Genomic DNA, 27380 nt, shown 5'->3' on the forward strand with positions numbered 1-27380 from the left:
TGCGCATGCGCAGATCTAGCAGCGGATGTGATTGGCCGGGGTTGTTGGCGCGCCCGGCCCGCGTGGGCCGGATGCGCAAGTGTTGAGGGGGTCCTCGGAACCCCATAATTTTCTTGGGCGCCTTCCCGCCCAGGGCCAGCCGGGCTCCGCGCAGCCACAGGCTGAGGCCAGCGACTGCTGCTCTTTTCAGTGGCCGCCGGTCAGATGGAAGAGCCTGCTGGGAAACCCCTCAGCTGTGAGGAGAAGGAAAAGGTGCCGGGGTTGCGGGAAGGGTTGTCTCAGAACTTTGACCCCCCTTTCCCAGGATTTTAGGCCTGTTTTTGTTTCCAAGGGCGGCAGTGACCTCTAACCTGGACTGAGGGAGCCCGGGTTGTGAAAGTGTGGGAGAGTGCTGTGCTCCTGTGGTGGCATTTAAAGAACAAAGTTTCGTTACAGCAGAAATGCAAAAATACACGTTGTAAAGCTAAAGATAAAGCTAAAGTTCCCTTTGACACCCTTCCCGCCCCACCCTGCACACGCGATATTGGCTTCTCCGAGCCCATCCCCTTAGTAAATCCCTCAATAGTCTGGATTTCAGATCTTTTTGCGTGTCTCGCGGGGGCGGGGGGGGCAGTGTGAAGGGGTGCGATTGTATTCTGTAACGACCAAAAGGTAGTATATATATTTTTTGGAGAGGATGGTTCTGCAACTTCCGTTTTCCTTTTTCATGTTTAACATCCGTATTAGTCTATGTTTATCTACAGTGTTTTTAAAGTTCTATATAGTATTTTGCAGTATGGATACTGTATTGTGTGGATTTTTTTAAGAAATTATATTGCATGCAAATTTTTGCATGTTTGTGCATATTTTGGACAATGCAGAATCTGTATGAAAAATCAAAAAACTTTGATATTTTTTTTAAAAATCTGATTTTAGCTTGACTTTTGACTAACATGTAGTAAGTACCAAACTACAGACTTGATAGGTACATTTTTGCAAGTTAATTTTATAAGACTTTTTATATTTAAAATGATGCTTCAAGTTTTGTTTGTTTGGCCACTGCAGGGATAGAGGTACAGAAACTTGAAGCTGTTTGTGGTGTTCACAATTCAGCTGTTTCTCATTGAAACCACAAAAACGTTTTTTTAAAACAAAGTATGGAAATGACATCTTGTCTTTACACATTACTCTGCTGGGAGCCTTTTAGGTTGTTTGTACTTTTTGTTTCTACACGGTGCTGGTCTGTATTATCCTTATACATGCCACCTTGCATTTATGCCCATGTTGTTAACTTGAACACACCTTGGTGCTGGCTCTTCTAGGCCTTGTGCTAAACTCTTCTTTCACAGTAACTCATTAGTCTTATCCCAGCCTACCTTCCAGTGGGAGTGAGAAAGTTCATTTACAAGTCAACAGGGTAATTCCCAGGTGCCGATAAGGAGGCTGATAAGTAGTAGAAACAGTATAGCATAGAGGTTTGAATCATGCTGTTTTTAAGATGTGTTTATAAATTGGACAAATTGCTTTCCCTCTGATATTCCTTAAGTTTGCTCTTCCATAGCCTCCTTCAGGTCTGGCCTCAAGTGATAGTCCTCAGAAATGCCTCCCTGGCCACTGTCTCTAAAGTAGCCTTTTCTGTCGCCAAGTCATTCTCGCATCACCCTGTTTGTCTAGGTGTTGACTACCATGTGAAATCATTTTATCTGTTTGTTTGTTTTCTTGTGTATTATCTGTATCCCTCAGGAGCAGAGGCCTTGACCACTCTGTATATCCAACACCTAGAACTCCGTCTGATACACAGTGGGTTGTTTTTTTAGATGCTGGATATGCCTGGACCAGTAACTGATTCATTAGTCAAATAAATATCTGAGGATGACAGCTCCTGCTACCCTCAAGGCTCTCTCCGAGAGATGGGGGAGACACAGAACTAAACAGGCAACATATAAGAAGCACTGTGATAAAGGAAGCGCAGAGGAGAGGTGGAAATGCCTAACTTGGATTTGGAAAAGGACCTAGAAGTTTACCCCAGGGGGATAAAAATCTAAGCTGAGGCTTGAGGAATCAGTAGGAATTAGCAAAGCGAGTCGGGAGGCAATTGTCCAGGTGATACAGCAGTCAAAGCTAGGATGCTAGAGAGCTGGGTTTTGAGAGAACAGAAAGCAGTGCCAGTGCTGCTTCCTCGGCCACCTCTAGCTGAGGCCCCTGCTTAGCGCTGTGTGATGGGCACTGTGTCCCTTCTCTCTGATTCCTCTGTTTCACCTGCTCAGTTTTGTTTCATGTTCTTCTTCCAGTTGAAGGAAAAATTAGCATTCTTGAAAAGGGAATACAGCAAGACACTGGCCCGCCTTCAGGTAAGTGAATCTTTATTGTCTCAAATTGGTGTTGTGGCACAAACTATAAGAACAATCTTCAGGGAGTTCCCATCATGGCTTAGCAGAAACGAATCTGACTAGCATTCACAAGGACACAGGTTTGATCCCTGGCCTTGCTTAGTGGGTTAAGGATCTGGCGTTGCCGTGAGCTGTGGTGCAGGATGCAGACATGGTTCCCGAGTTGCTGTGGCTGTGGTGTATGTAGGTCAGCAGTTGCAGCTCTGATTCGATCCCTAGCCTAGGATCCTCCATATGCTGCGAGTTCAGCCCTAAAAAGGAAAAAATAAATAAATAAATAAAAAGAACAGCCTTTGGTTCATAAAGCTTAACAAAAACTTATTTTTTGCAAAGTTGTGTCTTGAGCTGCTTATGTTTTCTCCAGCGTGCCCAAAGAGCCGAGAAGGTTAAGAATTCTATTAAGAAAACAGTGGAAGAACAAGATTCCTCATTGCAGCAAGAAGTTTCAGTACAACTAAACCACTCAGGTAAAGCTATCGCATTCACTTACAGTTGCTTTAGTACTCATTTCCCAGGTGGTTCTTTTCTTTGTCGCCAGAGGGTAAGGACTAGCAATAGACTCTTATTTATCTATCTCTCTGTCAATACATGGCCCTACCTGCAGTATGTGGAAGTTCCCAGACGAGGGGTTGAATTGAAGCTGTAGCTGCCAGCGTGCGCCACAGCCACAGCAATGCCAGATTCAAGCCACATCTGCAACATACATTACAGCTTGCAGCTAGATCCTTAACCCACTGAGCGAGGCCAGGGATTGAACCCATCCACATCCTCAAGGACACTATGTCAGATTCTTAACCTGCTGAACCACAGCAGGAATGCCTAGACTCTTTTGAAAGTGTGTAATGCAGTGGTTCTTTATATATTTACAAGATCGTATAACCGTCATCACTATCTAATTCCAGAACATTTTTATCACCCCTAAAAGAAACCTTATGTCCATCCTACCCTTAACCCCTGGGCAACTACTAATCTACTTTTTGTCTCTCTGGGTTTTCCTATTCCGATATTTCTTAGGAATGGAACCGTACAGTATGTAGCCTTTTGGGACAGGCTTCTTCTATACATTCATCTAAGCATGTATCTGTACTCGATGGCTTTTTGCAGCCAAATAATATTCCATTGTATAGCTATTCCATAATTTGTATGCCCCTTCATCAGCTAATGGACGTTTGGGGTGTTTCTACTCTGGCTATTATGAATTTTGGCCATTATGCTGCTGTGATCATTTATGGACAAGTGTTGTGTGGGCATATATTTTCAGCTCTTTCAGGTATATACCTAGGAGTGGAATTTCTGGGTCATAAGGTAATTCTGCATTTAACTTCTGAGGAATTCCCCCGAACTGTTTTCTACAGTTGCTGTCCCATTTTATATTCCCACCACAATGCCCAAGGGTTCCAATTTCTTCACATCTTTGCTAATACTTATAATTTTCCATTTTAAAAATTATAACCATTTTGGTAGATGTGAAGTGCTATCTAATTGTGGCAGGGTGTTTTTTGTGTGTGTGTGTGTGTGTGTGTGTGTGTGTGTGTGTGTGTGTTTGTCTTTTTAGGACCACACCTAAGGCATATGGAAGTTCTCAGGCTAGGGGTCAAATCGGAGCCCCATCTGCCATCTACACCGCAGCTCACGGCAACACTGGATCCTGAACCCACTAAGCGAAGCCAGGGATCAAAGCCACATCCTCATGGATACTAGACAGGTTCATTACTGCTGAGCCACTACAGGAACTCCTCTAATTGTGGTTTTAATTTGCATGACTTAGTGACTAATGATTTTGAACATATTTTGTGTGCTTGTTAGCCATCTGTAAATCTTTGGAGAAAAATCGATGCAACTCTTTTGATTAGGTTGCCTTTTTATTGTTGAGTTACTCTTTAGGAGTTCCCGTCATGGCTCAGTAGAAATGAATCTGACTAGTATCCATGGGGATGCAGGTTAGATCCCTGGCCTCGCTCAGTGGGCTAAGGATCCTGCATTGCCATGAGCTGTGGTGTAGGTCACAGGTGCAGCTCGGATCTGGTGTTGCTGTGGCTGTGGCACAGGCTGGCGACTATAGCTCTGATTCAGCCCCTAGCCTGGGAACCTGTATGTGCCAGGGGTGCGGCCCTAAAAAGACCAAAAAAAGTGTTCTTCATATAGTCTATCTATTAGACCCTTATCAGGTATACAGTTTGTAAATATTTTCTCCCATTCTGTGAGCGCTAAACTATACTTCAGTTGGATTGCTTATTTAGTTGCTTATTTCCGCTCAAATTTTAGAAATTATATCTATTTATTTATATCGGAAAGATGACTTTTTTAAAATTAAGACTCTGTGCACAAAGAAAAAAGTTTGCTGGAAATACTGTAATAAAAAACAATGGTCGTTTCTCATGTTAGAAGTCAGGTAATTTGGAGTTCCCACTGTGGTGTGACACAATTGGTGGCATCTCTGGAGTACTGTGACACAGGTTCAATCCCTGGCCCAGCACAGTGAGTTAGGGATCCAGTATTGCTGCAGCTATGTCGGGGGTTGTAACTGTGGCTTGGATCTGATCCCTTACCTGGAAACTCCATATGCTGCAGGATGGCCAATAAAGGAAAAAAATGAAAGGAAGGAAGAAAGAAAGAAATCAAGTAATTTGTAATATAAAATTGGAGGCTAAGGAAGGAAGAAATCAGGTCATTTATAATAATAAAATTGGAGGCTAATGAAATTTTAAAATGGTAGGAAAATTACTCGAGTCAAAAAAAAAAAAAAAAGACATGGAATGAAAAATAAGGGGGTGCCCATTGTGGCTCAGCAGGTTAAGAATCTGACATAGTATCTGTGAAGAAGTGGGTTCCATCTCTGGCCTCACTTAGTGGGTTAAGGATCTGGTGTTGCCTCAAGATGAAGTGTAAGTTGGAGATGTGGCTCAGATCTGGCGTGGCTGTGGCTGTGATATAGACCTCAGCTGCAGCTCCAATTTGACCCCTGGCCCAGGGACTTACATATGCCACAGAGGTGGCTGTAAAGAAAGAGAAAAAGAAAAATTAGGAAATGAGGGGGAAATGGAGAGATGTTGGTCAGAGGGTACAGGGTTTCAGTTACGCAGGCTTGTTCTGCCTCCTGGCCGACCCTGATGCTTCCCATGGCTCTGCATGGCATAACGTGCCCCCCTCCTATGGGAACTACTTTGTTTTAGTTTGGGGGTGTGTTGGGGGGTGCCGTACCGCAATAGAACTCCAGAATTATCTTTTTTTTTTTTTTTTTTTTTTGCTTTTTAGGGCTGCACCTGTGGCATATGGAGGTTCCCAAGCTAGGGGTCCAGTTGGAGCTACAGCTGCTAGCTCATGCCACAGCCACAGCAATGCAGGATCCAAGCCACATCTATGACCTACACCACAGCTTGCAGCAATGCCGGATCCTTAATCCACTGAGTGAGGCCAGGGATCAAACCCTCAATCTCAGGGTTCCTAGTCAGATTCGTTTCTGCTGTGCCATGATGGGAACTCTAGAAACTACTTTATTTTAAAGTCCACTTTGGGGGTGTTCCCATTGTGGGTAAGTGGTAATGAGTCTGACTAGTAATGCATGAGGACATGGGTTCAATCCCTGGCCTTGCTCAGTGGGTTAAGGATCCAGGGTTGCCGTGAACTGTGATATAGGTTGCAGACCAGCTCAGATCTACCGTTGCTGTGGTTATGGCATAGGCTGGCACTGTAGCTCCAATTCGACCCCTAGCCTAGGAAGTTCCATAGGCCACAGGTGTGGCCCTTAAAAAAAAAAAAAATCACTTTATGTATATACAATTTATTTGTCACTGTTCCTCAGTGAAACTGGGAAAAACTAAGAAAAAAGATGATCTCAATAAATAGGTAATCTTTTAGCTTAAAAATCATTTTTCCAGCACAATTCCATTTTTTTTCACATTTACTTAATATTTTAGAGTTTATCAGGTTTTTAAAAACTTGAACTTTGATCTGCCTGAATGAACTGTCATTGACTCTCTTTTATATAAATGTTTGGTGTCATTTATATATAATATTTCAAAAGAAATATGGAGTATTTTTTGGTTCGTTATAAAAGAAAAATATTGATTATGCCATTTTTTTCTCCTTAGAACCTAGAAGCAGATTATCTCCCTGTGACACATTACAAATCCATGCCCATGTTGATGAAGAAACTGGAGAAAAGACACCTGTCACACTTGATATTGAGCCTGAGTCCTTTAGCCCTGGACCTAGCCCAGTAGGAGGATTATGTATACAAAGATCAGATGATGTCCAGGAACATTTTCCCTACGGCCTCAATGGCCCTGATGGTAAGAAAAGTCAGAGTAAGCTGCTAGGAAGAAGAAAGAAGTTGGAGAAAACACTGACTTCGCAGGAGAGAGAATCTTTCTTTGACACTGATTCACTCATACTCTCTGGAAAAAGACTAAAGGAAGGGGCGGAAGTCAATAGAGAAAATCCTGGGGTCCCTATAACTGAAACAAGAACTTCCCTTCCAAGTCCTAAGTCTGACATTCCCCATTCTGCAGCACCCGTTCCAGAAGCTAACGTAGGGAGTGTCTTAATTCCATCAAATGGCAAACCGCACAGAGATGTCGGTACACTCTCAAGAGGACATAATTTCCCCAGGGTGCCTGCCCTTCCTTGGCGTACTCCGTCAGACAGCAGTGGTCTGCAGCTTCAACATAAGCCTCCTGAAAGTAACTATGAACTTATTCCTTCTGGTTTAAAAAACATTAGCCCTGCTCCACCCGCAAACTTAGAGGCACCCAACCAAAAAATGACTCTCTTTGCAGATAACACAGAGGTAAACAAAGCTGTAAGCGCAAGTGGTCAGCCACCTAGAAGTCGTAACTTAGAAGCAGATCATTCATGTTCTGTAAAGGAACTCACTTATGATGAGTTTGTGGCAAGTGAAAACCCAAATTTTAAAGAACGGAATCACCCAGAGATGTCTTTTAAATCTTCCAGTAATGCGCTTGGTGGTAGAAATGGAAATCTTCTGGAAAATGAGGCTCTAAGTCAACCAAAGAGTCTTAGCTTAGAAGTATTTTCTCCTGTCCCTATAGAAGATCAAACACATACTTGCACAATGCTTGAAGGCCTTCCATTTCCTGCGGAATATTATGTTAGAACAACACGGCGCATGTCAAATTGCCAAAGGAAAGTGGCACTGGAGGCTGTCATTCAGAGTCATTTGGGTGTCAGAAAAAAGGGTTTTAGAAATAAAAATAAGGCACCTGCTAACAAGTTAAACCTTGTCAGTGAAAAAACTAACCAAAATGAAATTAAGGTGTCTGATACATACGCAAAACGATCGAGTTCAAAAAGTCCTTCTCAGGAACTCCTCTCAATTGAAGTCAGCTCTCCTGCTGGCACTACTAAAGATGACTTCTCTAGGAAGACGGTTACCCAGCCAACTGGTAGAAAGTGCAGAGGAAAAAGAAAGTCAGTCTGTACCCCTATGTCAGCTCATCATGAACTCCTTTTGCCAGCTTCTGGCACATCAGGTGTTAATAGTTCCAAGGAAGAAGTTGCCTTGCACCAAGATCAGAATGGAAAAGTAATTATTCATGGTAAGGAGAGAGTTAAAGGTAAATCGAGGTGTGGTTGATGGTGGCGGTGGCTCATACTGTGTGCCCAGCACTTTTTTTTTTTTTTTTTTTTTTGTCTTTTTGCCATTTCTTGGGCCGCTCCCGTGGCATCTGGAGGTTCCCAGGCTAGGGGTCTAATCAGAGCTGTAGCCGCCGGCTGACACCAGAGCCACAGCAACGCAGGATCCGAGCCGCATCTGCGACCTACACCACAGCTCATGGCAACACTGGATTGTTAACCCACTGAGCAGGGGCAGGGATCGAACCCGCAACCTCATGGTTCCTAGTTGGATTCGTTAACCACTGCGCCACGACAGGAACTCCTGCCCGGCACTTTCTAAATGTTGTACAGATACTAAACTCATTGAGTCATCAGGGCAGCCCTACGTGAGGCAGAATCTGTTATTATCCTCACTTTATAGATGAGGAATCTAAGGCAAGGAGATGAAAGTATCTTTAAAGTGCCAGAGCCAAGATGCAAACCTGGATATTTACCTAAAATTAGTATTAATTCAAGTGCAATACACTCTGTCCATGGGGAGAAGTAATTTATAAAAGGTATTTTCGAGGGCGTTCCCATTGTGGCTCAGTGGTAATGAACATGACCAGTACCCATAAGGATGCAGGTTCGATCCGTGGCCTCGCTCAATGGGTTAAGGATCCAGCTGTGATGTAGGTCACAGATGTGGCTCAAATCCTATGTGGCTGTGGCTGTGGTGTAGGCCGGTAGCTGCAGCTCTGATGCAAGCCCTAGCCTGGGAATTTCTATAGGCCGTGCGTGCAGCCCTAAAAAAATAAAGAAATATTTTTGAAATACAGTGAAATCTGTGTCAGAGTAAGAGTCCACTAACAAACTTAGGAATGATGGTGTGATAAAATGCAGTTGACATCAGAAGGTAAGGCAGTCTCCTAACAAACTGGAAATACGCCTGTGTACGTGGAAGTAATCTGCTCTGATTTCAGTAACGTACAGTTACATTTAAAAAAAAAATGTTTTTTTCTTGAGGTGTCCTTCACATAAAATTAAGTGGACAATTCAGGAGCATCTAGTACACTCACAGTGTTTTGTCACCATGACCCCTGTCTAATTCTAAAACATTTTTATCACCCCGAAAGGAAACCCCATTACGCATTAAGCTCTTCATTTCCTCTCCCAGCCCCGGGCAACCACCAGTGTATATTCTGTCTCTGTGGATTTACCTATTTTGGATATTTCGTATTAATGGAATTAAACAATACGTGGCCTTTCTGTGTCTGGCTACTTTTACTTAGCTAGTTTTTGAGATATATCCACTGTAGCTTGTATCAGTACCTGATTTTTTTATGACTGAATCCTGTTCCATGGTATGTATGTACCACAGCTTGCTTATCCATTTACTAGGTGTTGGATGCAGCTACATTTCAAATGATACAGAATTCTTGTCCGTTTAAGTCTAGTAAATTATGCTTTGCTTGAAGAGGGGACTAAGTTTTCTTTAGTGAGAAGAGCCAGCATTTTGCAGACTGTGCTCTGGTGGCCTGCTGGCGTCAGAGTTTGGGATCAGAAAGGATTTTAGAGATTCTTAGTCCCGTTCCCTTAGGAGGGACAAGGGAAAATGAAGTGAATTGACTTGCCCAAGGTGACACAGCTCATCAGTGGCCAGAGCTGGAACCAGATCCCTATCTCCCTTCTCCCAGCAAGTGCTGCCAGCACCACCCTTTTTGGTACTGCAGAAGGAGGGCTGCTGGTTAACCACTAACCTCTGGCTCATTTTTGACCTGCTCCCCAAGGTTTCAGAGTCACGGGTGGGAAAAATAGTGAACACTGCACGGTATTGGAGTTTAGAAGCTCGCTCTTTGTTGGTGATTAATGTCTCTTGTTGGGTATTGCTGTTGCTTTTTATTTTAGGGAAGGAAGGTCATCGTCAAAAAGAGAACTCCCTTTCTTGCAGTAATTCTGCTTATTTGTCTTTGGCGGATGATACTTTCTGTGTTCCATTTTGTAAGAATGAAGTGCTCAGTTTAAAGCAGCTGTCATCTTTTCTCAAAACCACAGACTTTCAGTTACCGGATGAAGACTTTGGGCCTCTTAAGCGTGAAAAACTGAAGTCCTGCTCAGAGAAGTTGATTGAGCCTTTCAGATCAAAAATGTGTGGAGACAGGCCTCTTAAAGGAGGAGATTGTATTGTCGAGGAACTGACTCCTAAACAAATCCGTATAGAAAAGGAAGACTTGGAAGAGGACCTGATGATTCGACCAGGAAAAGCCCATCCTAAAATGCCAAAGCCAAAAAGCCAGCCTCAGGAGAAGGGCCTGTCTTCATCCATTTTACTTTTGACTCCTGTAAACACGCTTGCACCTGATGATAATGACATCAGGGCGACAGCAGACCCGTGCTCACCTGCTTTCCCCATCTTGGGCACTACTCCAGCTTTTGGCTCCCAAGCCTGCGGAGAAAAGGCTTTGGCAGAGGTTGTTGGACAAACTTGCTCTACCCCCCAGCTTTCGCACTTGCAAGCTGCAGTCAGCCTTGCTAGTGACCCTAAACACTGTGAAGGCTGGACCAGCCCAGCAAAACTAGATGGAAGCCTGCATGCAGCAGGAAAGGAAGGACCGCCTTCCTGTGACTGTGATCCTGGTCCCCAAGCAACACCTCTCCTCACCAAGTCATTCACCTACAAAGAAAATCAGCTCTGTGTACATACGTGCCAGGAATCCTGGAAATCTTCCATTGAACAGGTACAGGCTGCTTCCTTGGTGAAATTTTCTCTAAAGGAGTGAAGGATCTTGGTGAATGTGGACAGCATGACTGCCTTATACATCAGCTCCCCAGTGTTTAAGAATGTTTTAGCATATTTCTTTTTTTTTTTTTTTTTTTTTGTCTTTTTAGGGTCGCACCCATGGCATATGGAGGTTCCCAGGCTAGGGGTCTAATTGGCACTGCAGCCGCTGCTGGCCTACGCCACAGCAATGCCAGATCCTTAACCCAATGAGCGAGGCCAGGGATCGAACCCACAACCTCATGGTTCCTAGTTAGATTTGTTAACCACTGAGCTATGACAGGAACTCCCATAGCATATTTCTTTGCTGTGACCTCACTGTAAACATTAAGTTCATTCTGGGGAAATTGGGGGGGGGTTGTTTTGTTTTGTTTTTTTATAGTTGATTAACAGCATTCTGTCAATTTCTGCTGTATAGCAAAGAGACCCAGTTATATATACATTCTTTTTTTCGTAACATCGTGAATAATGTTCCATCACAACTGATTGGATATAGTTCCTTGTGCTATACATTAGGACTTCATTGCTTATCCACTCCAAATGCAATGGTTTGCATCTACTAACCCCAAACTCCCAGTCCATCCCCCTCTGTACTGCTCCCCCTTGTCAACTGCAGGCCTGTTCTCCATGTCCGTGAGTTTGTTTCTATTCTGTTTGGTTCATTCGTGTCATATTTTAGATTCCACATATAAGTGATATCCTATGGTATTTGACTTTCTCCTCTGACTCACTTCACTTAATGTGAGAATCTCTAGTGCACATGGCATTATTTTGTTCTTTTATGGCTGAGTAGTATTCCATTGTGTATATGTACCACATTTTAATCCGTTCTTCTGTCAGTGGGCATTTAGGTTGTGGCCATGTCTTTTTGGAGTTCCCATCGTGGCTCAGTGGTATGGAACCCAACTAGTTTCCATGAGGACAAGGGTTCGATCCCTGGCCTCACTCAGTGGGTTAAGAATCTGGCATTGTGGAAAAAAAAAAGAAAAGAAAAAAGAATCTGGCATTGTGGTGAGCCATGGTATAGGTTGCAGACACAGCTGTGGTGTAGGTCGCTGTGGCTGTGGTGTAGGCCAGCATCTGCAGCTCCAGTTTGACCCCGAACTGGGAACTTCCATGTGCCATGGGTGTGGCCCCAAAAATAAATTAATAAACAAAATAAAGTATATATATATATATTTTTTTAATGTAGGGGATCCTATTCTCTTTATTATCAATGAAGCAGTTGTATTTAGTTACCTAAGAAAATAAAACATAGGAAGTAGGCATTTTGATGTGTGAGTAATAATTAATTTATAAAGTGTAAATTAACGGTGTGACTTTTGTTTCCACAGACTGAAATAGCAGATGTTCCCACTTGTGATAGCTTAACCCCAGGTACTCTACAATTGGTTTCAAAGTTAAAGGTCAGAAAACTATTAAATTAGAATATGTCTTGTGTCTTATATGTGAACAGTATAATGAGTTGGTGGGAAAATGCAGAAGAATTTGATTTTTTAAAAAAATTAATTGGAGTTCCCACTGCAGCTCAGCGGGTTAAGAATCTGACTAGGATCCTTGAGGATACAGGATCCAAACCTGGCCTCACTCAGTGGGTTAAGGATTTGGTGTTGCTACAAGTTGCTTCGTAGGTCCTAGATGCAGCTTGGATCTGAGTTGCTGTGGCTATGGCCTAGGGCTGCCACTGCAGCTCTCATTCGACCCCCAGCCTGGAACTTCCTTGTGCCACAGGTGCAGCCCTAAAAAGAAAAAAGAAAAAAACAAAAAGATAAAACAGATTTACCTTCTTTGTTTTTCATAATATTTACCTGTGTATATATTTTGAGATCTTGAAGCTATTGCGAAGAACAATGCAAGTAACTCAACTTCGTATCCAAAAAAAAAAATTTTTTTTGGCCTCTCCCATGGCATGAAAAAGTTCCCAGGACAGGGATTGAATCCTCATGACTACAGAGACCCAAGCTGCTGCAGTGACAATGCCGGATCCTTAACCAACTGTGTTGAAGTGCATCAAAAATCTGCCAGCATTGTGGCAGTGTGGGTTTGATCCCCAGCCTGTCACAGTGGGTTAAGAATCCAGCATTGCTGCAGCTGTGGCATAGGTCGCAGCAGCAGCTCAGATTCCCTCCCTGTGCCAGGAACTTCCCTATGCCATGGGTGTGGCTGAAATACATAAATAAATAAAATTTGAGGGAGTTCCCTTGTGGCTCAGCAGGTTAAGAATCTGGTGGTAGCACTGGTTCAATCCCTGACCCAGCTTCTGCATGCTGTGGGTGCGGCCAGTAAATAAAATAAATAAATAAACAAGGCATTTTGACAGAGAGGGGTCATTCATGACTCTCCTACCCAAATGATGTAATATTTTTAGAAGAATTACTTAAGAAAATAAGTAGCAGTTCTGGATTATGACATAATGAATAGTTAATTTTCATATGCTATATAATATATATGGTTCTGAGAAATATAATATTCTGTTAGTGCTATTTTGGTAAATCCTGAGAGGTGGATTGGACCCGTGTCCTGATTAACCTTTTCGTTTGTTTGTTTGTCGGGCTGCAGCATTTGCAGCCGTTTGAAACGAGACCTCAGTTCCCAGACCAGGGATTGAACCCAAGCCGCAAGGGTGAAAGTGTCCAGCCCTAACCACTAAATCACCAGGAAACGACGGCCCCCTGCTTCACTTTTTATACTTAAAGTAGGGTGGTGTAGAGCAAGGTTTTTCATTCTCACTACTGGTGACATTTGGGGCTGGATAATTCTTTGTTGTAGGGGACTGGCCTGTGCTTTGTAAGATATTTAGCGAGAGCCCCAGTCTCAACCCGTAACACCCCCTCCGCAGTTGTGATAACCAGCAGTGTCCCCAGGTACTGCTAACAGTCCTCCAGGGGAGCTTTGCAAAATCACCCTAAGTTGAAAGCATCTGGTGTAGAAGAAAGCTTTATTTATGTATTTATTTGCTTTTTAGGGCCCCACCCAAGGCACACGGAGGTTCCCAGGCTAGGGGTCCTTTCAGACCTACAGCTGCCGGCCTACGCCACAGCCACAGCAACTTGGGATCCATGCTGCATCTGCAACCTACACCACAGCTCACAGCAGTGCTGGATCCTTAACTCACTGAGTGAGGCCAGGGATCATACTCTCATTGTCATGGATCCTAATTGGGTTTTGTTACCACTGAGCTACAGTGGGAGCTCCCCTTCATAGCTATTCTTTTTAATTTTCTTTTTCTTTTGTCTTTTTAGGGCCGCACCTGTGGCATATAGGAGGTTCCCAGGCTAGGGGTCAGATTGGAGCTGCAGCGACTGGCCTACACCACAGCCACTGTGCGTCCATTGTTGTTCATTTAGAAGTAGTATTTGGATACTGTTGCGGATCACTGGGTTAAAGATCTGGTGTTGTCCCTCCTGTGGCTCTGGTTACAGCTCAAGGGTTCAATCCCTGGCCCAGGAACTTCCACATGCTGTGGACACAGCAAAGAAAAAAAAGAAATAGTGTGTTGTTTCAGTTTTATTCCCTCTTCCATCCATGGGTGCTTCATTAGAATGTTTCATTTCCAAAGATTCAGATTCGTTTCTGCTGCACCACGAAGGGAACTCCTCTAGTTAGTTCTTATGGGCTATTTTTTGTGGTTAAATCTGAATCTATGCCATTCTAGAGCTACACATTTTTAAATCTTACAAGTGTATATGGGCAATTTTTGTCATTAGAAAGCTCTTTCTGGAGTTCCTGTTGTGATGCAGTGGTTAATGAATCCAACTAGGAACCATGAGGTGGCAGGTTCGATCCCTGGCCTTGCTCAGTGGGTTAAGGATCTGGCGTTGCCGTGAGCTGTGGTGTAGGTTGCAGACTCGGCTTGGATCCCGCGTTGCTGTGGCTGTGGTGTAGGCCGGTGGCTACAGCTCCTATTCAACCCCTAGCCTGAGAACCTCCATATGCCGCAGGTGAAGCCCTAGAAGAAGACAAAAAAAAAAAAAGAAAGAAAGCTCTTTCTTTTGACCTCTATAAATCTTTAATTAAATTTACTTGGTATTTCCTCTTAATCCTGGTAATCTCTCACTTTTTCTGTTTATTCTTTTTATAAAATAGCCCCCAAGCATCCCTTTAACATAACTATTGTTGCCATTCTGTGTCAGAATCCTTCAGGTTCCTGTTCTGTGGATGTGAGTGCCATGTGGTGGGAAACAGCTGGATTCAAAGAGCCTTGTATCATAACTGCTTGCGAATATGTAGTTTCTCTTTGGAAACCTCTGGATACTTGGCAGTGGGAAAAAATGTATTCCTGGCACTTCACAGAGGTAAGTCAGACTCTTGTGGCTAAAAGAGATCTTTGCAGCCATCTGCATGGTAATTTAGATGGCAGCTCACCAAAAAATACGGGATCTACAGCTATACGAGACAGCAAGAGATGAGGTTTTTCCACATCATTTTTGAAAAATTTCAAACATGCAGAAAAGTGGTCCAGGGAGCGCCCATGTACCCAGCATCTTGACTCTGCAGTTAACATTAATGCTTTATTTGCTGTATCATATGTTTATCCAGAGGTGGATTTTTACACTAGAGTTGCTAGAGGAACTTGGAATTTCTTGTCTGTTCTGACTTCTAAACTTGCTGATACCTATACCTCTTAGCTCTCATTTAGACATTGCTTCTGCTTTTTGTCTATTTGTACTTCTGTCCTCATCTACCTTCGTACATATCTTATATGTGCAATCATAGCATGCTCATTAACCTTTTTAAGCCTGCCTTTTCTTACCGTATAAACATGTCTCTTGGTTTCTACATATTCTTCATACTCATTTATTTGTTTATTTCAAATTTGATTTTTCCAAGCTTTATTGAGGTATGGTTGACAAAACTGTAAACACCTTGTGAACAGATTCCCATAATCAAGTTAATCAACACATCCATCACCTCAGTTTCCTTTATTTTTTTCTTGGTAAGAACGCTTAAGATCTACTGTCTTAGCAGATTTCATTGTTGTCCTCCAGTATACCCACAGCTTCTAGCACTGTGCTTTGCAGATGGTGCGCAATAAATATTTGTTCAGTGAATAAACTTATTTTAAATGGCTGTGTATTATTCCATTCGTCCAGGTGCCAGAATTTATTCATTCTGCCATTGGTAGAAGCATAGATTGGATCAAAGAAATGCTGCAGTAAACCCTAGTATGCATGTAGCTTATCAGATTTTCAGCTTATAAAATGGGGCGTATGGTGTTCTCTGGTGGTGTAACAGGTTAAGGATCTGGTGTTGTCACTGCAGTGGCTTAGGCCACTAATGTGGCACAGGTTCGAGCCCTGGCCTAGGAACTTCCACATGCTCTGGGCATGGCCAAAAAAAAAAAGAGAGAGTGTTTGCTGAACATTTTCACATTTGTTTCACTGTTGCAAACCATCCTAATACAGCAGTGCTAGAAAGGAATGTGACAAATTTGGCAACATTTAGATTAAAGACAAACAACAGAATGTAATTTTTGGCTGGTTTGTTTTATTTAGGTTCCGGTATTACAGATCATTCTAGTGCCTGATGTTTGTGATCTCGTGTGTGTGGCTTTGGGAAATTTGGAGATCAGAGAAATCAGGTATGTAAATCTCAAAGAGTAGTTTTTTTTCTTTCCCTGAATCCTTGTCAGCTTTATTAGAGTGCAAGTTATAACCTAGGCTTGAGTCTTGAAAGAATCTAAATTTAGGTCTAGAAGTTTCCTTGTAGTGTAGCGAGTTAAGGACCCAGCATTGTCAGTGCAATGGCCTGGGTCACTGCTCTGGCATGTGTTTGATCCCTGGCCTGGGAACTTCCATATGCTGCAGGTGCAGCCAGAAAAGCAGGTAAGTAATAAATAATAAGAAATAAATTTGGGGACGTTCCCACTGTGGCACAGTGGTTAACGAATCCGACTAGGAACCATGAGGTTGCGGGTTCGATCCCTGGCCTCGCTCAGTGGGTCAAGGATCCGGCATTGCTGTGAGCTATGGTGTGGGTTGCAGACGAGGCTTGGATCCCGAGTTGCTGTGGCTCTGGAGTACGCCATGTGTTTTTCCTCTTTTAAGTGAAATTGCTTGTTATTATCTTACTGAAACAATGGTCAGAGTTGATAGTATCCAATTAATTTTCTTCCCTCAGCTTTCTAGTGTTTAAATAGATTGTAATAATATAAACTAATACTAAAACCACAACGATTTGAAATAAAATTGGAAACAGTTAAAAAAATAAATAAAATAAAGAGAGATGTGTTTAAAAAACAGTCAAAACTGTCAATAGAATGACATCCCTGACTGAAGTTTCCTTTTAAAGTTTGACTCTAGTTCTCTAGTGAAGGCTTACTCCTGACTTCTTCCCATTTTTCCTTGTATCTGCTTTAGGGCACTACTTTGTTCCTCTGATGATAAAAGTGAAAAGCAAGTCCTCCTGAGTTCTGGAAATATAAAAGCTGTGCTTGGCCTGACAAAGAGGAGGCTAGTCAGTAGCAGTGGGACTCTTTGTGATCAGCAAGTAGAAATCATGACATTTGCACAGGATGGAGGGTAAGGAAGCCACTGGTTGATTTTAACTGTCAGGTAAAGAATGATTTTATCGCAGGGTTTTAGAGAGAGTTGGATCAGAAGCCTCTTGTGTTCTATGCTGTAGGTGTGGTATAGTGGGGTCTGCCTCAACACTGGGCTGTAACATCGAAGCAGTTTTGGGAGGTGGAGCCAGACGTGGCAGGGAGGAGGGCAGGGGAGCAGAGAGGCTCAGCAGGTGCAGTTTGCTCTTTCTTCAGCCTCCTTTGACATCTCTCTGGCCCTGGAGTGTTACCAATACATTAAGATCCTGTGCCAGACTGAAGCTTGGCTTCCATTGCTTCAGTTATCAGCCGGATGCTGGATGGAGCTTTTTTCCTGGCACTAGCTTAGTTTTTATTTTGCATAGTTCAGTAGTAATAGTTCCATAGAAGGACTGCCTAAAAAATGCTTTGGTACAAACGCTGACTTTTAATACTGTTTTTAATGCAGAGGCAAAGACAGACAGTTTCTGATGCCCCCTGAAGAGACTCTCCTAACTTTTGCTGAGGTTCAAGGGATGCCGGAAGCTCTGCTTGGTACCACTATAATGAACAACGTTGTTATTTGGTAAGCTTTCCTTCGAGGGCCTCGGTTTCCTCATCTGTAATGTAAGGTTAGTCCTCCAATTTCACAGCGTTATTTAGTCAGAATCCCCAGGCACCTCTCTTTCCTGAAGATAGTGGAGAACCATGCCCGGCCACTTCCAGGAGGGAAACTTTTCATATGTACATGAGAACTTAGTTTTCCTTCTTCAGTTCTTTGGTTTTTGGTTTCTGTTTTTTTTGTTGTTTGTTTGTTTTGGGTTTTTTTTTTGCTTTTTAGGTCCGCACCTGCAGTATATGGAGGTTCCCAGGCTAGGGGTCGAATAGGAGCTACAACTGCCAGCCTACCCCACAGCCACAGCAATGCAGGATCCTTAACCCACTGAGCGAGGCCAGGGATCCAACCTGCAATGTCATGGTTCCTAGTTGGATTGGTTTCTGCTGCGCCACAATGGGAACTCGCTTCTTTAGTTTTCATACATAGTACCTAGTCCTTAGAAGACTTAGAAGTATTTGTTGAATGACTATATCATACCCTTTATAGTATATATTAAATAAAAAATGAGGTCTATGAACAGTACTTTGGAAATTGAAGGAGAGGAGGTTTCTGTGAACTGGTGAAGACCTGGAGAAGGATTGAGTCTAAACAGCTCATGGAGTGCCCGTTGTGGCTCAGTGGGTTACAAACCCCATTAGAATCTATGAGGCTGTGGGTTTGATCCCTGGCCTCGCTCAGTGGGTCAAGGGTCCGGTGTTGCTGTGAGCTGTGCTGTAGGTTGTAGATGCAGCTTAGATCCCACGTCGCTGTGGCTGTGGTGTAGGCCGGCAGCTACAGCTCCGATTCGACCCCTAGCCTGGTCACTTCCATATAGCTGGAAGGATGTGGGGCATAATCTAGGCCTTGAGGAATGGATGGGCACTGGTCAGTGACAGGGATGAACACTGGTCAGAAACGGAGTGCATTGGGTGGGCTAGTTTGAACAAGGGTACGGAGCCAGGAGCATGCACAGTGCATTGTACCCACAGTGAGAAGATTTCAAGTGAGGGACCAGTGAGTAACAGTATTGCAGCACAAGATTCACGAGAGTTATAAGTATCTTGAGAAAGAATTTGGACTTTATCTAGTGGCTAATGAAGAGCCAACTGAAAATTTCGCAGCAGTAGGGTCACATGGTGGGGACAGTTTATCAACATCACAAATCCTCAATAAAGCCACGGGGGAAGGTGGAGGGAGTGGGAGTTTGGTCTTTTTGTTTGTTTGTTTTGTCTTTTTGCCTTTTCTAGGGCTGCTACTGCAGCATATGGAGGTTCCCAGGCTAGGGGTCCAATCGGAGCTGTAGCCACCAGCCTGTGCCAGAGCCACAGCAATGCAGGATCCGAGCCGCTCCTATAACCCACACCACAGCTCACAGCAACGCCGATCCTTAACCCACTGAGCAAGGGCAGGGATCGAACCGGCAACTTCAAGGTTCCTAGTCAGATTCGTTAACCACTGAGCCGTGACGGGAACTCCGGGAGTTTGCTCTTAATAAATGTAAACTATTACATTCAGAATGAATGGACAGGAATTCCCTTCGTGGCTCAATGGAAACGAATCCGACTAGGATCCACAAGGATACGGGTTCAATCGCTGGCCTTGCTCAGTGGGTTAAGGATCCGGCATTGCCGTGAGCTGTGGTGTGGGTCTCAGATGTGGCTCAGATCCCGTGTTGCTGTGACTGTGGTATAAGCCAGCAGCTATAGTTCTGCTTTGACTCCTAGGCCGGGAACTTCCATATGTCAGGGGTGCGGCCCTAAAAAGAAAAAAAAAATACGCTAAGGAGGGGTTCCGACAAACTTTGCTTTTTTCTTCTTTATATTTACCTTCTCTCTTCTTTTTTTCTATTTTTTTTTTTTTAATCCCATCTCAGTCTTCCCTTCTGTCTCAGTTATCTTGGTCTAGCCCTAGTATAAGCATATACTATAGAGACACAGTTATAAGTCTGTGTTAGGTGTAGTCTCTCACCCATGCAAATTTGGGTTCCTGACCATTGTCCTCCACGGGAAATTTAGTCATTACAAGAAAGGTGACAAAACATTTTGGCAAAAAAAGGTGCCTAATTTCAGTACAAGTAAAATGAGATAATGGAAAGTTTTCTCAAGGACGGTGGAGAGATTCATCCCCAGTGGCATAGCAGATTCGACCTAAAGCTAAACCATCAAATTACACTATTGGCAACGTTAAGCTATAGTTCTAGGAGTTCCCTGGTAGCCTCCTAGAAGGATCTGGCCTTGTCACTGCTGTGGCACAAGTTCAGTCCCTGGCCCAGGAACTTCAGCATACCTCAGCCATGACCTAAATAAATAAATAAACTATAGTGGTGTTTTTAGCTAAATCTATGATTAAATGACACTAAGGGAGTTCCTGTCGTGGCTCGGTGTTTAATGAATCCGACTAGGAACCATGAGGTTGCGGGTTCGATCCCTGGCCTTGCTCAGTGGGTGAAGGATTTGGTGTTGCTGTGAGCTGTGGTGTAGGTTGCAGATGCGGCTCAGATCCTGCGTTGCTGTGGCTGTGGTGTAGGCCGGTGGCTACAACTCTAGTTAGACTCCTAGCCTGGGAACCTCCATATGGCTCGGGAGCAGCCCTAGAAAAGGCAAAAAGAATAAATAAATAAATAAATAAAAGGAACTAAAGTACTGTGTCCCTTAGTTTTTCCCTTGGTTACCTCCTAAAGGATGCTATGATAAATAAGAGAATATTATGTGAAAACCCATTTGTGGGAAGAATGTCATGAGCTTATTTATTTTTGGTGTCCAAGGAACTTAAAAACTGGACAGCTCCTGAAAAAGATGCACATTGGTGACTCCTACCAAGCTTCAGTCTGTCACAGAGCTTATTCTGAAATGGTAAGTAGTGACCTTCGGGGACCGCTTTGGGTCTACGTTGTGTGTTACTCTTGGTCTCACTGAGTGAGAGCAGTAATTTAGTAAGCTGTAGTCCACTGACTCTCCCTGGTGCCTCTTTTTTTCAAAAGTGGATAACAGCATTTGTTCTTTCTTGAAATGTATGAGTGAAAATATGCTTGTTTGGGTAAAATTTCTAGTTATATGACTTAAGGGCAAATATTTATTTCCAGCTGTGAACTCGTACCTAGAAATAGCCTGTTTTCAGACTTGACTCCCAAACACATTGTCCTAAAGGGTTTATGATGTGAACGGATGCCCTTAGGGAGGATGATTAAATGGTCCTAGACATGTTGTGTTCATTTGTTCCTTCCTCCCTCTTTTTCTTTCTTTCTTCTTTTTGCTTTTTAGGGCCACACCTGTGGCATGTGGAAGTTCTCAGGCTATGGGTCTAGTCAGAGCTACAGCTGCCAGCCTTCACCACCGCAACTCAGGATCCGAGCCGCATCTGTGACCTACACCACAGCTCATAGCACCACCAGATCCTTGACCCACTGAGCAAGGCCAGGGATTAAACCCGAATCCTCACGGATACTAGTCGGATTCATTTTGGCTGCGCCACAATGGGAACTCCGACACATTTTTTTTTTTTTTTTTTGTCTTTTTGCTATTTCTTTGGGCTGCTCCTGCGGCATATGGAGGTTCCCAGGCTAGGGGTCTAATCGGAGCGTAGCCACTGGCCTATGCCAGAGCCACAGCAACATGGGATCTGAGCCTCATCTGCGACCTACACCACAGCTCACGGCAACGCCGGATCGTTAACCCACTGAGCAAGGGCAGGGACCAAACCCGCAACCTCATGGTTCCTAGTTGGATTCATTAACCACTGAGCCACGACGGGAACTCCCCCGACACATTTTTATCTTAGGCTTTAGTGTCCCCATATAGAAACAAACACAGCTTCTTAGCCATTGTGCTAATAGACTTAGCTTACGGTCCTTTTTTTTTTTTCCTTCTTCTTTTTCAGCCACACCCATGCCATGTGGAAGTTCCTAGGCCAGGAATCAAGTCCAATCCACAGTTATGACCTATGCCACAGCTGAAGCAACACTGGATCCTTAACCCATCGAGCTGTCCTGGGGATCAAACCCATGTCCCCAGAGACAACACCGCCAAATTCTTTTTTCTTTTCTTTTTCAGTCCGCACCTGCAGCATATAGAAGTTCCCAGGTTAAGGGTAGAAATGGAGTCTCAGCTGCAGGCCTACTCCACAGCTTGTGGCAATGCCATACCTTTAACCCACTGAGCAAGGCCAGGGATCAAACCCACGTCCTCCTGGACACTAGTTGGGTTCGTTACCACTGAGCCATGTCGGGAACTCCTCCCCAGTCCAGTTTTAGCATCTGAACAAGTTGAAGGTATTTGTCCAGGAGTCAGGGATATCTGCTTAATAAGTGTCCACTGTTGAGCCATGAGCAGAGGCAGAGGCAGAAGTAGATGGCTCATTGCCATGTAAGACCAACTGGCCCAGCGTCAGTGGGCCTGTGCAGGAGCCCTGAGAGCCTCTGAACACAGAGGCTGCGTCCCTTCCTAGCCTGGCAGCATCTCTGGACACCAGCTCCGAAGTTGCATGATCTTAGACAATCTGTCGCATTATCCTGGGGCTAATACTTTTCATCCTGAAGAGATAATACTTAATAGGTCAGTACATGAATCAGCAAACTTTTTCTGTTAAGGGCCGGATAGTAAATATTTTCAGCTTTGCAGGCCATGTGGTCTCTCTGGCGGCTATTTACCCTGATTTACAGCCCCAAATCAGGCAGAGGTAATATGTAAAACAAGTTGTGTGGCTCTGTTCCAATAAAACTTTTTAGACAATAAAACTTTCTGAAACTTGGATTTCATATAATTTTCACATGTCACAAAGTATTCTTCCTCTTTTTTCCAACCACTTCAAAATGCAGAAACCAGAGTTCCCATTGTGGCTCAGTGGGTTAAGAACCCGACACAGTGTCCCTGAGGATGCAGGTTCGATCCCTAGCCTAGCTTAGTGGGTTTCAGATCCAGCGTTGCTGCAAGCTGCAGTGTATGTCACAGATGCGGCTTGGATCTGGTGTGGCTGTGGCTGCAGCTGCCACTCTGATTCACTTCCTAGCCTGGAAATGACTGTAAGCTGCAGGGGTGGCCAAGAAATGAAAAAAAACAAAACAAACAAACAAACAAAAAAAACGCAGAAACCATGCTTAGCTCATAATCCATACAAATATAAGCATTGAGCCAGATTTGACATATAAGGACATAGTTTGCTAACCCCCTAATTTAGTGTATAGCATTTAACATTTTTTGACTGTTGGTGTTTTTTGGTTTTTTTGGCTCCACCTGCAGCATACAGAAGTTACCAGGCTAGGGATCGAACCCGAGCCACAGCAGTGACAACTCCAGCTCTTGGTTGTTTTTTAATTATAAAGGTAATTCACTCTCATTATAAGAATGAATTCATTCCAGGAGTTCCCTGTTTGCCTTATGGCTAAGGACTTGGCATTGTCACTGCAGTGCTCAAGTTCCTGCTGTGGCTCAGGTTTGATCCCTGGCCTGAAGGATCTGCCAAAAAAAAAAAAGAGAGAGAATTCAATCATTCTAGAAATGTATGAAATTAGAAGTGAATGTTGTTAATCCTAAAATGGCCCTATAATTAATTTTCCCCATTTTACCCCCCAAAATGTTACTTTCAGTGTAACATACATATATATGTATCTGTGTCTGTGACATCTATATCTTTACACACACACAATGATGTTATTATAAGCACATGGAATTTGAAAGCCAGGCGAGGTCTGTAACAGTTTTCCACAGACACAGGCATAGGTGATGGTGTCTTTTGGGGGCCGCTTTTACTTAATAAATAAATAAGAAGTTGCAAACTGACCTAACAATCCAGTCACCACTGACAAGATTGTTTTTATGGGAAAATGCGTTCGGAATTTTCAAAAACCAGCTTAACCTTTCCAGTTTGAGAACTCCCTCCACGTATTCCTATGCCCTCTTTTCTTACACCAGTGTTTCCCAAATGGATGGCTTGAGATGTTAGTAGGATCTAAAGTGGAGGAAGCTGATAAGTCACCTAGGTTCCTGCCTGCAAAGACTGGCTGTAAAGTCACGGAAAGCCCTGTGCTGGAGAAGCTGGAAGTCCAGCTCAGGGATGCCCCCAGCAGTTCTGCTGGAAAAAACGCGAACCAGTGATTACATCTCTGGAGACTTAAGGGTCTGTTGATAGTTCCTATCTATAAGTCCATAGTTTCGTCTCTGCCAACACATTCTTTCTTTCTTTCTTTTTTTTGGGGGGGGGGTCTTTTTTTAGGGCTGCATTCGCAGCATGTGAAGGTTCCCAGGCTAGGGGTCACATCAACCACCAGCCTACGCCATAATCACAGCAACATGGGATCTGAGCCGTGTCTGCAATCTACACCACAGCTCATGGCAATGCCAGATCCCCGGCTACTGAGCGAGGCCAGGGATCAAACCTCATAGATACTAGTCAGATTCATCTCTGCTGTGCCACAATGGGAACTCCTGCCAGCCCTTTCTTCTTCCAAACATGCTCTTGATTTATTTGGTTACTGATTTTTCTCCTAAACCAGGGGCTCCTGTTTGTTGTTCTGAGTCACCCTTGTGCCAAAGAGAGTCAGCTGTTGGGAAGCCCTGTGTTTCAGCTGATTGTGATTAACCCGAAGACGACCTTGAGTGTGGGCGTGATGCTCTACTGCCTTCCTCAGGGGCAGGCTGGAAGGCAAGTGTGTTTAATGTGGGGGACAGATTGAAAGGCACTTAGGCAAATACAGAAACCAGATAGTTTTGTGAACTGACATGAATGGAAACGTGAGGTAATACAGATGATGGTAAAGCATGCTAAGAAGTAGGATGAAGTATGAAGTTTATAGATCTGAGGGTGGCCAAAAAAGAAAGAAAAAAAAAAAAAGGCAACTGGATGTCTGGGGCTTGTGTGTGTGTGTGTGTGTGTGTGTGTGTGTGTGTGTGTGTCCTTTTAGGGCTGCACCTGAGGCACATGGAAGTTTCCAGGCTAGGGGTCTAATCGGAGCCACAGCTGCCAGCCTACACCCCAACCACAGCAATGCCAGATCTGAGCCGCGTCTGCGACCTACACCCCAGCTCACACTAGATCCTTAATCCACTGAGTGAGGCCAGGGATCGAACCTGTGTCCTCATGGATACTAGTCAGATTCATTTCCACTGAGCCCCATTGGGAACTCCTGGATTTTTGTCTCATGATGTTTACATTTGGCAGGACAGACAGCCAGCAGATAATCGGGAAATAGGATAATCTCACATAGTGAGAAGCACAGTGCAGATAAAGAGAGGTGATACATACAATGGAGAGTGGTGTGTGTGTGTGTGTGTGCTGACCTTTTGACCTCTGTGGAGGCAGCAAGCCTGAATGATGGCCCAAACCCAGCCAGGCTAAGGTCTGGGATTAGAGCCACCAAGGAAAAGGAACACACTGGGGGGAGACTGAGCTCAGCTGAGAAAGAGTGGAAGGCAGGCCCTTGTGAGCCTGCGTGCAGAGGATACAAAGGTGCCTCAGAGAGCCAGGCAGTGGCTGGTATGCGGTTATAGCCAGCGGTCCGAGGAGTGCAAATGTACGGGTTCAGATGTCCAAGTATTTTTGTTCTCGTTGCTTGGGGGAGCGTGGTTGTGGCCTATTTTTTAAAAAATTTGTTTTAATATATGTGTGTGTGTATATATATATATATGATTTGGATTGTCTCTTCTCTGCCTAACGTTAGGTTCCTGGAAGGTGACGTGAAAGATCATTTTGCAGCAGCAGTACTGACTTCCGGAAGCATTGCCATTTGGGACTTACTCCTAGGTCATTGCACGGCTCTCCTTCCTCCCATCTCTGACCAAAATTGGTCTTTTGTTAAATGGTCAGGTACAGATTCTCATTTGCTGGCTGGGCAAAAAGATGGAAATATATTTGTATACCGATATTCATAAGTTAGGGTAGGGTGGAAACACAGTGTTCTGGATATTTTCGGCCTCTTAGTACTTTTTGCAGTTATAATTGTAAAGGAGACTATCCGAAAGGTGTTTAAAATAATGTCTTGTATTCCTTTAGACATGCTTGTTATACCGATGGAAGGGGCACTACTGATCTTGAATGTTCATTTATACTTGAGGGAAAGGGATTGTCAGTTGATTTCTGTAAATCCGCTCACATTTGCACATTTGCTTTTAAAAGTGTATATAAAGCTTCAGATGTTAATAAATATTTTATTTTGGTACATTCTGCTTGGCATATTTTTTCCCATCCTATAAAAATCATTTTCAGAAACAGCTCATTCTTTACAACTGGAATATTTTGTCAGCAGTGCTTGCATAGTAAGAATAAATTTCAGGAGTTCCCGTCATGGCTCAGTGGTTAATGAATCCGACTAGGAACCATGAGGTTGCGGGTTCGATCCCTGGCCTAGCTCAATGGGTTAAGGATCCGGTGTTGCCATGAGCTGGGGTGTAGTTTGCAGATGTGGCTCGGATCCAGGGTTGCTGTGGTGTAGGCCGGCGGCTATAGCTTGATGAGAACCCTATTCAGGGAACCTCCATATGCCGAGGGAACAGCCCTAGGAATGGCAAAAAGACCAAAAAAGAAAAGAAAAAAAAAAGAATACATTTCAGAAGTTCCCATTGTGGCTCAGTGGAAACAAATTTGACTAGTATCCATGAGGACACAGGTTCGATCCCTGGCCTTGCTCAACGAGTTAAGGACTCAGCTTTGCTGTGAGCTGTGGTGCAGGTCTCAGATGCAGCTCAGATCTGGCGTTGCTGTGGCAGTGGCATAGGTTGGCAACTGTAGCTTCAATTCGACCCCTGGCCTGGCAACCTCCATATGCCATGGGTGCAGTCCTAAAAAGACCCCCCCAAAAATAAATAAATTTCATTTAACTTGGTATACTAATATGCAATATGCTTTTTATGTTATTTGTAATACTTAATTTTCACATACCTACAAAAAGTAATATAAAACCTATTAAAAATGCGGAGTTCCTGTCGTGGCGCAGTGGAAATGAATCTGACTAGGCACCATGAGGTTGCAGGTTCGATCCCTGGCCTCACTCGGGGTTAAGGATCCGGCATTGCTGTGGGCTGTGGTGTAGGTTATAGACGCGGCTCAGATCTGGTGTTGCTGTGGTGTAGGCTAGTGGCTACAGCTCGGATTAGACCCCTAGCCTGGGAACCTCCAATGCCACGGGTGCAGCCCTAAAAGGACAAAAAGACAACAACAAAAAAAAACTATTAAAAATGCTAATTTAGAAATGCCGTTGTTCTTTCCCTTCTCAGGAGCATCCTTGGCACCAGTGCCTACATTATCACTAGGGTCACTTTGAGTCAACAGCACAACTGTACTGGGTCCATCATCTTCACCATCGAAGTGGTTTGAGAGGCCACAAGTTTTAAAGTCCTAATCTGGCGGTATTATTGGAAATTTTAGTCTACAAGAACTTATTTGCCTTTCTTGAGTATATTGAGGATATGTATTCATGATCTATGTATAAGGTAACTAATGCTCTGGTCTCATTTATTTATTTATTTATTTATTTTGTCTTTTTGCCTTTTCTTGGACCTTTCCCGTGGCATATGGAGGTTCCCAGGCTAGGGGTGGAATCGGAGCTGTTGCTGCCGGTCTGCACCAGAG

General features: G+C 43.8%; 1 protein-coding gene across 6 annotated transcripts; it reads left to right on the forward strand.

The window, feature by feature from the left end:
• Window positions 16-25972, forward strand: PALB2 (partner and localizer of BRCA2). Of its 6 annotated transcripts, none has more exons than XM_013989673.2 (13): window positions 16-252; window positions 2271-2330; window positions 2734-2836; window positions 6461-7927; window positions 9834-10663; window positions 12039-12110; window positions 14838-14999; window positions 16200-16285; window positions 17064-17225; window positions 17694-17810; window positions 20587-20674; window positions 24310-24458; window positions 25474-25972. In XM_013989673.2, exons 1-13 carry the CDS (start codon window positions 205-207, stop codon window positions 25682-25684), a joined length of 3555 nt encoding a protein of 1184 aa, XP_013845127.1. In that variant the 5' UTR covers window positions 16-204; the 3' UTR covers window positions 25685-25972. The 6 variants fall into 6 exon arrangements, with proteins under 6 accessions (XP_013845127.1, XP_005656820.1, XP_020942127.1 ...); XM_005656763.3 differs by having other exon boundaries at window positions 9981-10663; XM_021086468.1 differs by having other exon boundaries at window positions 6461-6661.

Source organism: Sus scrofa, chromosome 3 (assembly GCF_000003025.6).
Source record: "Sus scrofa isolate TJ Tabasco breed Duroc chromosome 3, Sscrofa11.1, whole genome shotgun sequence".
NCBI classification, from domain to species: Eukaryota; Metazoa; Chordata; class Mammalia; order Artiodactyla; family Suidae; genus Sus; species Sus scrofa.

Coding starts and splice junctions, on each gene's coding strand:
- PALB2 (XM_013989673.2), top strand. CDS start 205: ATGGAAGAGCCTGCTGGGAAACCCCTCAGCTGTGAGGAGAAGGAAAAG. Junction 253..2,270: donor GCTGTGAGGAGAAGGAAAAG/GTGCCGGGGTTG, acceptor TTCTTCTTCCAG/TTGAAGGAAAAATTAGCATT. Junction 17,226..17,693: donor ACATTTGCACAGGATGGAGG/GTAAGGAAGCCA, acceptor TTTTTAATGCAG/AGGCAAAGACAGACAGTTTC.